Below are 14029 nucleotides of genomic sequence, written 5' to 3' on the forward strand. Positions count from 1 at the left end.
GGGTTGTGTATAGATGATGCTATGATGCATGAGGGGGAGTGGGTAGGGGGTGGGAGGTGGGGAGGTGTGTGAGAAGAAAATTGATACAGCCCGAAGGGATTTCTCCCCGTCTTCTCCTTTTCTGCATGAGGGGACGGGGAGGGGGGGTCGCCGAATTTATGAAGCGGCCTTGCTGTGGATGCGCTGTGTCTTGCGACACTGCTTCTGACCCAGGGCAGTGGACAGGATGCAGGAATGACCCGTCATCCAGGAGGTGCCAAGATAAGAGGGAGGGAGGAGGGTGGAGGGGAGTGGAATATATAGGAAATGGAATGGGTGGGAGTGGTTTCTATGCCTTTTTCTTTGTGGCTACCCCCATGTAGGGGGAAAAGCCTTTGGTATATGTATGAATGGATGATGTTGTGATGCATGAGAGTGTGTGGGGGATGGGGAGGGTTAAGGAGTACGTCTGTACATCTTTATGCTGCCCGAAGGGCTTTCTCTTCATCTTTTCTTTTTCTGCATGAGGGGACAGAGAGGGGCGAGTCACCAATTAAATGAAGTGGCCTTGCTGTGGATGTGCTGTGTCTTGCTGCATTGCTTCTGACCCAAGGTGATGGGTGGGATGCAGGGATGACCGGTCATCCAGGAGCCAAGAAGGAGGGAGGGGTGGTGAATGGATATGGGGAATGGATGTGGGGAGTGGAGTGGTGACGAAATGGGTGGGAGTGGATTTATGCCTTTTGACTTTGGCTATCTCCCTTGTGAGGGGAAAAAGCCCTTGGTATATGTACATATAACACATATTTTTGTAGGAATAAAAAAAAAAATAAATAAATAAAAAAAAATAATAATAATAAAAAGTGGGGCGAGGGGTGTGTGCGGGTATGCTGGAAGCAAAATAAAAAGGGTTGTCATACGAGTTTTGGAACTACTGTTCTAGAGGCACAGGTGACAGAGGTGTACAAATTTATGTATGGAGACGACAGAGGTGTACAAGTTTACATCCGGAGTTCTCGCACCATATTAGTGATCTCTTGCTGTGGTTACTCATGTGTACCGGTAACTGTTGTCGTTTCTTTTTTCTTCCAACAGATTATGGAGCTTCCAGATATTTAACACCGGGTCTCATTATTCTGAATTGCGCTCATCTTCGGGCTTCTCTGAAGCTGATGTATCCCAAGTCTCTAAGGTAGTCTATTATTCTTTAAATTGGTGTACTATCCATTTAAGGATGATGCAAGATGGTTTTGATTGCAATTTGTAATTTTAGCTGGGTTTGAGCACTGGGTACCATGTGCAGGGACTGAACAATGTACACACATGCCTCTTAAATGGTGACATCTTTGTCTAGTGTGTCCAAAACGTTGGCAGTTGAAGCAGTTGGGTGCATATAGAAAGTACCTCTCCAGTTCATATCTTAGGTAACCTACAGTTAGGTAGGTTGTTGTTGTTGTTCCCTAGATTGTCTGTCCAAGCAGCCCCATCTCCTCAAAGAATGCCACGGCCGAAACGGGTTTTCCCACAAATCCTTAATGGAGTGTGTGTTGTGTCGTTTGTATGCGTGATTGTGTATAATGCAGTCTTCCATGATGTATTGAATAGTATGGGGTGAAGTGTTACATCCTGGGCATTTGTCCACAATGCAGTCATCTGCTGGTAGTTAGGTAGGTTGGAAGTTGTGGATGACTGAAGGTCACTATTATCATGGAGGTATTAGCCTTTGTGACATTTATAGTTTTCCTAACTCTGCATACTTTTATTACTTTTGATCATCTTGCTTTTCTTTACATTATTTCTCTTGTGTTGTATCAGTGTTGGAATTTAAACTACTAATGCATTGGTGTTAAATGCAAGAAACAAGGCAAGGGGGTCTAAAAGACCAATCACTATTTACCACTAAAATGACCTTGAAATGGTAATAAAAAAAACAGCTTTGAACAAATGCAGATTTATTAAGTTTATACAACTTTCATCATGAAGCACCGTAAAAGCAAAATTCTATTCACACCTTTGTACAATAAAAATACACAGATCTTGTTATGCCCCCCTGGAGTACCTCCTCATCATTAGGTACTTCCAGTTCACCAACAATCCCGACAGTTATGCTATCCGATGGCTTTTCTTGCATTTGTTTTCTGGTAGCTGATGTGGATAGTCATTGAATACATCCTATTGTACATCACATGCATACTTTCAAACACCATCTTTTTTGGCCTTAGTGAAAAATAAATAATATGATAAGAAGCAACTTAACACTGACACTGGTGTACAATGCTATTCTTATGGACAAGAATCATCTGACCATAACCAGAGATCAAGGAATGCCAGAGGAGATCTTAAGTGAGAAAGAACCAATAAAATGGAAATACCAGCTAAGCAAGGTTAAAAAACGTGTGCATTGGACATGATGGGAAGACATGATAAACACACACACACCATCTTCCAAGAAGATACGATTTGCTTCAAGGATATGGGAAGAGGGGAAGATCCAAGATACTTATGGGGGCAAGGCCATGAAAGAGGAAATCAGGAGCTATGCAACAGAAAGAAAACAGAAGACCAGAAGAGGATGGGAGAAACATAGAGAAAGATATGAAAGGGAAACGTGCAAGGATAAAAAGAAACAAAGAAACTAAACGAGATGAGAAAATCAGGAGGTATGCAACAGAAAGAAAACAGAAGACCAGAAGAGGATGGGAAAGAAATATAAAAGAATAGAAAAAGAAACATTGAGAAAGATATGGAAGGGAAACATGCAAGGATAAATAAAAAAAAAAATATGCGAGATGAAAAATGAAAGAGATTGCACAAAGGACAATAAAAAAATATATAGCAAGGGAGAAGCGAGGAATATGGCAAGAATATCATACATAAATTAACACAAGGTGATAGAAAGGTCTTAAAAGATAGATATTAGGTCAACAAAGGGATATATCTTTCTGGGCCGGGGAGGTAGACGCACACAGGAGGTATAAAATTGGGTAAAGGAACACTTGAGATGCTGCAGTATGAAAAGAGGAAGTAGGGCATCATGTTAGGAAGACTCTAGTCCACCAAAATTTAAGGACTGGTACCACAGTACCTCCCATTTAAACAAAGGCTGATCATGATTGGGCGACTCAAGGACGAGTTTACAAATTGTTTTCTCTTCTTTGTACATTTTTATCAAATTCTAATATTCTGATTCATATTTCTTTTCATAAAGTTCTCAAATACCACAATTCATAGTCTACCAGTGCTACAAATTAATGAAAACCTTATTATAAACATGACATTTGATGCACATTGTAGTTGGCCATAATATCAGACTGGCATGATATCATCCATGTCGAAGTATTAAAAACATTCTTATATTTACTTGCAATATACCAAATTACAAATACAAGAGGAAATTTTATTACTTACTCTGAACATGAAAACTCCTTAATATCCTCAATTACCTCAATGTAATGAACTGCACTTCCAACGTGATGATTATAAATACACAATGCAATGTTAACATCAAATCTTTTACCCATACTCTCATTCCAACACATTTAATTCAAATGAACTTTGCTCATAATAAAAAATTTACGGTGCACACATGGGTGGCCTAACTATGAGGGAGACCTTAATATATCACAGAAACAGCCGCCAGCTCGAAAATGCACCATCTCCTTTAGCCAGCTCATCGTAACCCTTCCTCTAGTTAACTTCACAATAACATTTATCTGCTCATACCTATTCTCTTTCCCTATTTACCTTACACACAAATGCACACATACATACAAATGCACAAACATACATACACACACACACGAAAAGAAAAATGTACAAAAAGTAGAGAACACATAGAATGATAACCAAAATGCTCCCAAGCCTAGCTGATAAGACATACGAGGAGAGAATATATGAATGGAGACAACCCACACTATAGGAGCAAAGAGAGGAGATATGGTAATGACAGACCAAAAACAAATTGCTTACAAGATGTCAGGAAGCACAGCTTTCCATATAGATTCATCAATTTGTGGAATAAGAAGATAATCCAGGCTAACAGCATAAACAAATTCAAGGCAAAGATTGACAAATGGAAAAAAAAAAGACAGGACTTCAATAAGCACACACATGCACATACACACACACAGGTTCCTCAACAAAAGAGACACCAAGAGCTTTCACACATCACTATCAATTTAATTTAAATACAAATGATTACACCCTTAAGTTTGTTTAACCCCTTCAATACGGGCCAAAATCTCGCAGGCAGCATTAGCTGCCAGACGTGCGATGTTGCGTCATAATACTTGCATTATCAAAAATAAAGTTACCGCTGTATTGCTCGTTCTCTTTCACCCGTGAATTTTGATAACCATAGAAAATATGATGAAGCCAGTTTACAGAGTATGGGGGTCACGCAGGTACAACTACAATATATATAATCAAGACGCCGACATCGGCATCCTCGCGTACCCACTTGCTCCTCATGACGCCTACGTAGGTGTCATCGTATCGAAGGGGTTAAAATGGACATTTGGACACACAAAATAACTTTGTTTATGCTTTTCACAAACAAATATTTTAAACCCTGTGAGGAGCCTTCGTCTCAAACTCAACATCTGTACAAGCTATGACCTAAACCATAGGGAAACCATTGGAAAAATAGGAGTAGATACCTATGAGGTTAATTTTCCTTTGGCCTAATGGCAGATTAAATGAATATAGGCAGTCACTTTCTTCACCCAGCAAATACTCTTTATCAACAGAGAATTGGTGAGTGAATACTGGTTGATGTTGGGTAGCCCTCGCTGTCAGTACGTAATGACACTGGAGTTAAAGAGGAAATCAATCACCCTCTAGCATTAATGCACTACAGTACCTCGTATAGGACAGGAGTGCTAGTGAATTGTTGGCAATGAAATATAAAAGTTCCTTTACACACTCGCACAAAAAAAGTATCAAAGTCCAAATAACAATTACACAACAAACATCTAACCTTCACTATAAAAACAAAATCTATACAAAGTCAATGAAGCTGCAACCCATCCCTTATCTCGTAATTCTAAACTGTACCTGGCCAGCCTACTTGTTGCCTGCAACCATAGTGGCACATGTGAGTGGTTTTACACTTGACAATGGCATGTTCTGAAATGACATGTTCTGAAGTGGTATGTTCCAGTGATGTATTCCAGGATTCTTAAGGAGGCACAGTGGTACAGTATATGGAGGTCTTTACGTGAGACAAGCACAAACACAAGATTCTAATTCTTTTCCAGCTGTCAATATAAATAATGATATGCAATACATTTGAGACAAAATACACATACACATGTTGTGGATCTTCATTTTGTATATATTGCTTTGCAATAGTACCACAACTGCCATCATCATACATGTTCTGGGGATTCAAACACTTTAGAGGCCCCTAAGTACTGTCACATGATCACAACAAAAGAACGGAACAGACCACCATACCTGTTGATCAATGACAACTGGGGCCACATAACAATAATGCCCTACTTCTCAGTAAACTACTGGAAAGAGATATGGAGAAATACTTAAATAAAAAATAAATAAACAAAAATAAAAATATAATCAATAATAATAGATAATCAATTAATAATAATAAATACTCTATAATAATATAATCAACAATAATATCAATAATAATAACAGTAATAATAATAACAATAATAGTATTAATAACAATAATAATAATAATAATAATAATAAAAACAAAAATAAACATAACACTAGTAACAATAACAAAAATAATACCAATAATAATCATATATAAACAAAGTAATAAATAATGAATAAAGATCCTAAATCTCTTATTTCTCCCTCACAACTATTTCTCACAAACTAAGGCAATTTGGGGGGGCATGGAAAAAATACATACATAAACAAAAAAATAAATAAATAAAATCAAGTAAAGTAAAAATAAAAAAAAATTGAAAAACATCAAACTTTTCAGATCAAAACTGAGTATATCATCTTGAATTAACACAATACCAACAAAAACAATAACACAAAGCTGGAATGACTGAAAACAACAACTCTTCACAGCACAAACAAATGAGACTTTATCAACATAACCACGAGCTCGAGTAATTTGACATCCAGGCACTGTCAATATTTTCCTTCATCAAAAGAAATCTCTGACATAATCAGTTGTGATAACTGTTACACCAACCACACAAATGAAACGCCCACACGCCCCTGTAACTACAATGGGAGGCAATGGGAGAAGGTTGTTTTGTTTTGTTTACACGCCCCTGTAACTACAATGGGAGGCAATGGGAGAAGGTTGTTTTGTTTTGTTTTTTTCTTTCTTGTTACCCTGAGGTTTGATTCATCTCTACAAGTCTAGTTAATTTGATCCTTGTCACTGAGTTATACAGGAGCAGCAGCACAAATAAATACACGATTCACCTCAAAGTTAAAAACTTCAAACTTCAAGCTGCTCCCAAGTGTGCGTCAGAACCAACACTATAACTTCTGATGTCAACGTATGTTTACGTGAAAATGGACAACCACCTTCCTCGTCAAATTCTTGCCTGTGCTATGGGAGATTCCTTTTTTCAACCACTCCACATAATCTACCTCGATTGGAAGGATTGCTGGACACTTTAGGATGTTTAGAGTGTTCCCACACCTGTATCATCTTCATAACATGCACTGCTGTCAAAGTCTATCTTTTGATGTATTTTGTTCACATCAATTCCGGCCAGACAACGTAACACCTCGACAACAGCAAAACCACATTTACACCCAATGCAAGATGACATACATGACTAGGCTTGAAAAAGTGCAATAAAGAAATCTTAAATTGTGAAATATATATGTATACATATGTATATAAAAAGTAATAAAAAAAAAGTAACGTCATGACTGAGAAGGTAGCGAAATAAACATAACATAACCAATTCCCAACCTTATCATACTGAAAGCAACAGTAAAACCTACAGCTAAACATTTATTATTTTGCTATCAATATACATCCACTCCATCCAACCACATACATGTACGCATTACAAATCACACATCACATATGACACACACACACACACACACACACATACACACACACGCACACAAAGAATACTTTGTGTCACCACAGTGGAAAAATTAATGAAGTTTCTGTCAAGCAGTAAACAACCATGATTGGAATTGGAAAGAACTTTAAACCATCCCCCATCAATCACTACCCCGCGATGCTTCTTCTTTGGAGTTGGACTCATCGGGTTTGACAATCTGGTATGTGATGAGGTATTCTGGATATGCCTGATGGGAAAAAACCATACATGTTAGTCTACTTTCCAAAAGTCAACTTCAAGTGTTAGTTTTGAAACAACTTATACTAGGATCTATTTACAACAACTTATTGTTTATGATACGGGTGAGTGCTCTGATTCAGCAACACCCCTGCTAGTAAAATAGAGAGTCTCAGGTATATACGGTATATTTTATATATTATATTACATGTGTTGCTATATGTGTTGTTCTATAAGGGAGGTATATACATACATACATATACCAAGGCTTTTTCCCCCTTACAAGGGAGGTAGCCAAAAAAAATAAAGGCATAAAAACCACTCCCACCCATTCCATCCTTAACACACTCAACTCCCCTCTACCTTCTTCCCTCCCTCTTATCTTGGCACCTCCTGGATGACGGATCATCCCTGCATCTCGCCCACTGCCCTGGGTCTAGCCAAGTCAAAAGCGTGCACCCACTCCCATGGGAGTGAAATGGGTGGAAGTGGGTGTGCCTTTGGTTTGGCTACCTCCCTTATAAGGGGGGAAAGGCCCTTGGTAAATAGAATACAATAGAATATTACTTATTATACCATATATACATTGTCCCCATGTTGGAGTAACATGCAGCCAACACTTTAGGGACTGTTTTGGAGTGCCCATATGGACCAGAGCAACACCTCATTGATCAATGTTAGTTTAAAATCTATACTCATAAAGGAATGATGAGACTTTTGTACTACTGCTGTTTCTCTAATGTTGTTCCCTTGAACCTGTACTTAATACTGCCTCTACAACACTACCTCTTCCTGATTATTGGGAACCATGCTACAGAAGTGTAATTGTGGGTAGTCGTTATGAATTGTTTAACTTTTTCAATACGAGTCAAATTCTCGTATGAATTGTCTCACTTTTTCAATATGAGTCGAATTCTCGCACAGTGTCAAATGCCTAATGTACGATGCATCACACTACTCGCATCATAAAATATAGTTACTGCTGTATTTCTTCTCTTTCACTCTGATTCGGGAGTCACTCAGCTACAACTACAAAATAAATATAATCAAGATGCCAACGCTAGCATCATTGTATACCCACTTGCACCTCAGGATGCTTACATAGGCATCATTATATGGAAGAAGTTAAAGACAGTGTCATGGGTTTTCTTCTGATGCCCAAAGCTTATGCTTGAGATGGATTGTAAAGGTTTATTTTCTTGTTGATTTTAATGGTCAGATCATGTGAGGACTTAGGCCACACAAGTATCAAAAGTAAGACCTAGAATTCTAGGTCTCTTTTTTTTTTTCAATAGATGGTTTAGCCATCTAATTTTACAGTATGGAATTCTATATCCATTGTTCCTAATTTGTCTATTTAGGCTTAGGTGTTCTTAACTACTAATTTGTAGTTTCTATGCAACGGTAAAGTGAACACACAAGTGCACTGGTACAAGTTCTGGATACTGAATAACATAGGTAAGAGCCAATGTTCCTGGGGACTCAATTTTAATTTTTTTTTTGTCCCATAAAAAACAATGTAATGGAGTGTAGTATGTATATATATACACAGTATTATATGTACAATATGTGTATATATATTATACATACTGTATACTGTCTACAACAAGCCTAGCAAACCAGTGGACGTAAAAATTATTCTGCTCGAGATACTCAGGCCCAGCCTCGGAATGGACACCTACCACTGACAGGCAATACGCCTAACAGGAGTTTGGCGAGAATTTGGTGAGAACTGTATACATATACACACTACACTGTTCCACTCTCACTCTTTCCAGACAGCAACACCAAATGACTTAAGGACTCAACTAGTGGCTGTGACTGGTTTCCTAACGCCCCGGTCAAACACACCCAACTCAAGTAATTTTGTTTGAGTAGAAACAACTTCATTTACAATTTTTTATTTTTCAAATCTCCAAATGTCAAATCACCTTTGTATCATGTATTGAGAAGCTGAATGATGAACTAAGAGAAGTTAAACCTATACGAATATTAGACACATTGTTGAATTGTCCTTACATAAGTCTAGAATACTACAAGTGAAGTCATCTTGCTGTTTTTCAAATTCAAAACATTTGAAAAGAATTGTGAATGTGCAACTAGGGCTTCAGTCAAATTTTATTCAAGAAAGAACTGGGGCAAGAGAGCGACTGATTGATATACATGCATCATTTGTATACATACACATGTGCATTAACTTGACAAACTTTAAATGGACTTATTCATACATACATACATACATATACCAAGGCTTTTTCCCCCTTACCAGGGGGGGTAGCCAAAAAGGACAAGGCACAAAAACATTCCCACCCATTTCATCCCCGAAAACACTCCACACCCCTGATGCTGGAAAAAAATTCTTGCATAAATCTATTAAATTCATCATGGATAAGATCTTCTCTTTAATTTTATGCTATGGAAGGAACAAAATATGGAAAGTTATGATAGTAAACTTAAAACAATAATTTGAAACCATGAAAGGCAATACTTACTTGTTCTCCGCGATATACAACATACTCTGGATAACAGAGACCCCCTGCACTTGGTCTACCCACAACAGAATGGTGACCAGGTGGTGCATGTGCCATCTTCATAGCAGAAAATTGTAAAAAGGATTTACCAAGTGCCACTCTACACAACACCAATTGCCTGCATCAGAAAAAACAAAAAAAACAATCAATCAATAATCATAATAATAACAATAATATTAGCATCTTCAATGATGCATCACAATACATGATATGGTTTAATGTCACAAACTCCCCTCTATCAGAAAGCTAGGATGGTGCCCCTCACAGAGGGCTTTGTAGCATGGAATCTAATGAACCATGCCCTTGGTTCAACTTCGCTGGTGGCAGGATTCAAACCGCCATCCCCTCAACCTTCGCCGCAAGTAACGATGCTCTAACCCACTCAGCCAGCAAGCCCAAAATATAAAGTTACTGCTGTTATACTTGTTCTCATTCACCCTGTATAAATATAACATCACAGAAAACGTCTTCTCCTTTTATGCATGGGGGGACGAAGAGGGGGGGTCGCCAATTTAATGAAGCGGCCTTGCTGTGGATGTGCTGTCTCTTGCGACACTGCTTCTGACCCAGGGCAGTGGACAAGGTGCAGGGATAACCCGTCATCCAGGAGGTGCTAAGATAAGAGGGAGGGTGGAGGGGTGTGGAGTGTATTCAGGGATGGAATTGGTGGGAATGATTTTATGCCTTTTTGTTTTTGGCTACCTCCCTTGTAAGGGGAAAAAGCCTTGGTATATGTATGTATGTATGTATGTATGTATATGTCAATTCATTATCATTTACTATTTACCTGTTTGTTTATTATCTAACTATACCTATGCATTTATCTATGTATTTTATTTGTTATTTACATTATTATGGTTTTTATTTATTAATCTATTATTATGATTTTTTTTTGCATCCGACCTAGATATGGACCAAAAGGTCTCCTGTCGGCATGCTCCGCCTTTGTAATCCTTTGTAAACAAGCCTCTTCACAGAGTACAGGAGTTACTCAGCTACAACTACAAAAGAAATAAAACCAGGAAGCCGATGCCGGCATCCTCATATATCCCACTTGCAGTTCATAACATATGCATAGGCATAATCATATTCAAGAGGTTAAATAAAATAATTAATAAAATCAGTAGAAAGCTCGCTGGCTGAGCGGGTTAGGGCGTCGTTACTTGCGTCGAAGGTCGAGGGGATGGCAGTTTGAATCCTGCCACTGGCGAAGTCGAACCAAGGGCATGGTTCATTAAATTCCATGCTACAAAGCCCTCTGTGAGGGGCACCGTCCTAGCCTTCTAATAGGGGATGTTTTGTGACATTAAACCATATCATTTAGAGCCAACATGAATAAAAGTGTAATGGGGAATCTTGCGGTGTGTCTCACTAAGTGTACACATTTTTCAAACATTTGCACTTTTATTTTCTGACTATGCATTTTGCTCTGACCTGAGCAGTGGGTGAGGGACAGGAGTGACCCCTCATTCACAAGAAGCCGATATCAAAGGGACAACAAATGGGTGTTGGATATGTAAAGGGTGCCTTGGCTGGCTAGCCTCCTTACAAGGGGGAAAGTACTTTTTGGTATCAGTATGGTAGCAGTATGTCTATCTATTTATCTATTTATCTATCTATATACCAAGAGCTTTTCCCCCCTTACTCGAGAGGCAGCCAAGTATGTATATTGATTGATTGATTGATTAATATGGTTTAACGTCACAAACTCCCCCCCCCCTCCCCCAAATTGGGAAGCTAGGATAGTGTCCCTCACAGAGGACTTTGTTGTGTAGAATTTAATGAACTATGCCCTTGGTTCAGCTTCACCATTGGCAGGGTTCGAACCGCCATCCCCTCGATCTTCACCGCAAGTTAAACACTCTAACCTGCTTGGCTAGCAAGCTTCCCTAAGTATGTACAGTATGTATATTTTCGGGTTCTGATATCTGCCTTGACTTCTTATAGGATTGGGTTAGAGAGCATGATACCTAGTCCCATCATTCTGTCCTACTTTAGCCCTTTTTTATGACCCACAAGGGAAACTCCATGGCAGAAATCTTTCTTCGCCTAACCAAAGATGATAAGAGGTGAAAAATGGAAATATATACTCAAAGAAGTGGTACAAGACAGTTTCAAGAGGGGACAACATAACAGAGGGACAATAATAGTACATTAAAATAGTAACATTTCTCTAGTAGAGATTTTCTCCAACATAGACAAACTGATGTGTGGCTCTGGTCCATAGGGGCACCCCATATAGTCCCTAAAGCATCAGCTGTAGGATACTGAGCAATTTAACCTCTTCACTCCGGGGCACATCGCACGTCTGGCAGCATTAGCTGCTCGACATGCGATGCTGCGTCATAATAATCCCATTATAAAAAATAAAGTCAGTGCTCAATCGTTCGTTCTCTTTCACCCGTGAATTTTGATAACCATAGAAAATATGGTGAAGCCAGTTTAGAGAGAATGGAGGTTACGTAGGTATGACTACAATAATTATAATCAAGACGCTGACGTCGGCATCATCGCGTACCCACTTGCTCCTCGTGACGCCTACGTAGGCGTCACCATATGGACGTGGTTAAACTTCATAATAACATGCAGCTAATACCCCATTACGGAGGATAGGGGAGGGAAGTATGGAGTAGTTGTGTGTGAATACTTTGACGCAGCCCAAAGGGATTTCTCCCCGTCTACTCTATTTTCCACATGTGGGGGCGGAGAGGATTAAGTGAAGTGGTCTTGCTGTCAATGTACTGTGTCTTCCTGCATTGCTTCTGCCTCAGGGCAATGGGCAGGAGACAGGGATGACTCTTCATCCAGAAGGAACTAAGATGAGTGGGAGGAAAGGGTGGTGGCTGGATGGGAGTGGAATGGGTGAGAGCAGGTGTGTGATTTTTAACTTGACTACCTCCCTTATAAGGGGGAAAATATCCTTGGTATATTGACAGATTGATAATGTTTGCTATTTCATATAAGGAAAGTACAAGTTTCCAGCAAGAATTCTCTTCACAGCAGGGAAGGAAATCAAAATAAAGTAAAACTTCAAAGATCCAGATTAACTAAGGGTTTAACCCTACCTGGATCTCTAAAAATTGAGATCTTTCTAAAACTGTAAACATGCCCCAACCTATCTCTTTAACGCTTTAACTAACAAAACATCCTGGGCAGCTGTTCACAATGCAGTCATCCAGCCTCTTCTGGTAGCTTAGAAGTGCTGGGTGGTGGCCGCACCACAGTCTGGCCAGGTGGACTCTGTCCTTTACCAGAAGAGGCTGGATGACTGCATTGTGAACAGCTGCCCAGGATGTAACACTTCACCCCATACCATACAACACATAATGGAAGACTGCATTATACACAATCATGCATGCAAAAAACACAACATACACTCTATAAAGGATTTGTGGGAAAACCCAGTTTCGGCTGTGGCATTCCTTGGGGAGATGGGACTGCTCGGACAGACAGTCTAGGAAACGACAACAACAACTAACAAAACAAGTATCTAAGTAATGCATGTCATACTAACTCACATCACAGCACTATAATTTTATGGAGTGACTTAAAATATGATCATGATTGATTACAAATTATCATATAATCAACGTTAAACAAAAAACACCTAAGCACTGAATATAGTGTGTAGTCTCAGTTTCTTTTCATTTATTTTTTTATTAAAGTTATACCCTGTGAATGAAAGGACAAAGGTGTCCATGTAACAGATCTGTTGGACTCTGATATATAGTGTTGTGTCTTGCTGTATTATTTATGACTCCTTCACTCCATCATCTACAAAGCTACACACACCTTCAATAATAGCAACATGTGTGTCCTATCCAGTCCCTAACCAAAAATTATGAAGATGATGATGATATGGTTTAATGTCACAAACTCCCCCCCAATCGGAAGGCTAGGGTGGTGCCTCTCACAGACGACTTTGTACCATGGAATTTAATGAACCATGCCCTTGGTTCAACATCACCGGTGGCAGCGTTCAAAGTGCCATACCTTTGACCTTTGCCACAAGTAACAACGCCCTAATATTCTCAGCCAGCGAGCTTCAAAAAACTATAAAATGTTTAAAGTTTTCATTTCAATGAGCAAGATATTCTTTCTCAATCCAGGGAATACACAACTTGCCAATCTAAAATCAAGACAGGCGCGGATACAAGGGGGGCCTAGCCCCCCCCCCAACACCCCAAGTATGAAAAACAATGGTAATGGTCCATTACCTTCACTCATCTTGAGTTTGATGCTCCTTGGATAAACACTTTT

General features: G+C 39.1%; 1 protein-coding gene across 3 annotated transcripts in view; it reads right to left on the bottom strand.

Moving 5' to 3' along the window:
* Nucleotides 1–1914: 1914 nt before the first annotated feature.
* The window catches only part of Tnks (tankyrase), a 55616-nt gene continuing 43501 nt past the window's right edge, over nt 1915–14029 (bottom strand). For all 3 annotated transcript variants that reach the window (XM_076204137.1, XM_076204139.1, XM_076204138.1), the window contains 2 exons: nt 9731–9887; nt 1915–7248 (listed from right to left, as the gene is read on the bottom strand). In XM_076204137.1, coding sequence (XP_076060252.1) covers nt 7162–7248; nt 9731–9887 — 244 coding nt within the window. In that variant the 3' untranslated portion in view covers nt 1915–7161. The remainder of the gene's footprint in view (nt 7249–9730; nt 9888–14029) is intronic.

Source organism: Oratosquilla oratoria, chromosome 20 (genome assembly GCF_046742065.1).
Source record: "Oratosquilla oratoria isolate Oo_2021 chromosome 20, ASM4674206v1, whole genome shotgun sequence".
Classification (NCBI taxonomy): Eukaryota; Metazoa; Arthropoda; class Malacostraca; order Stomatopoda; family Squillidae; genus Oratosquilla; species Oratosquilla oratoria.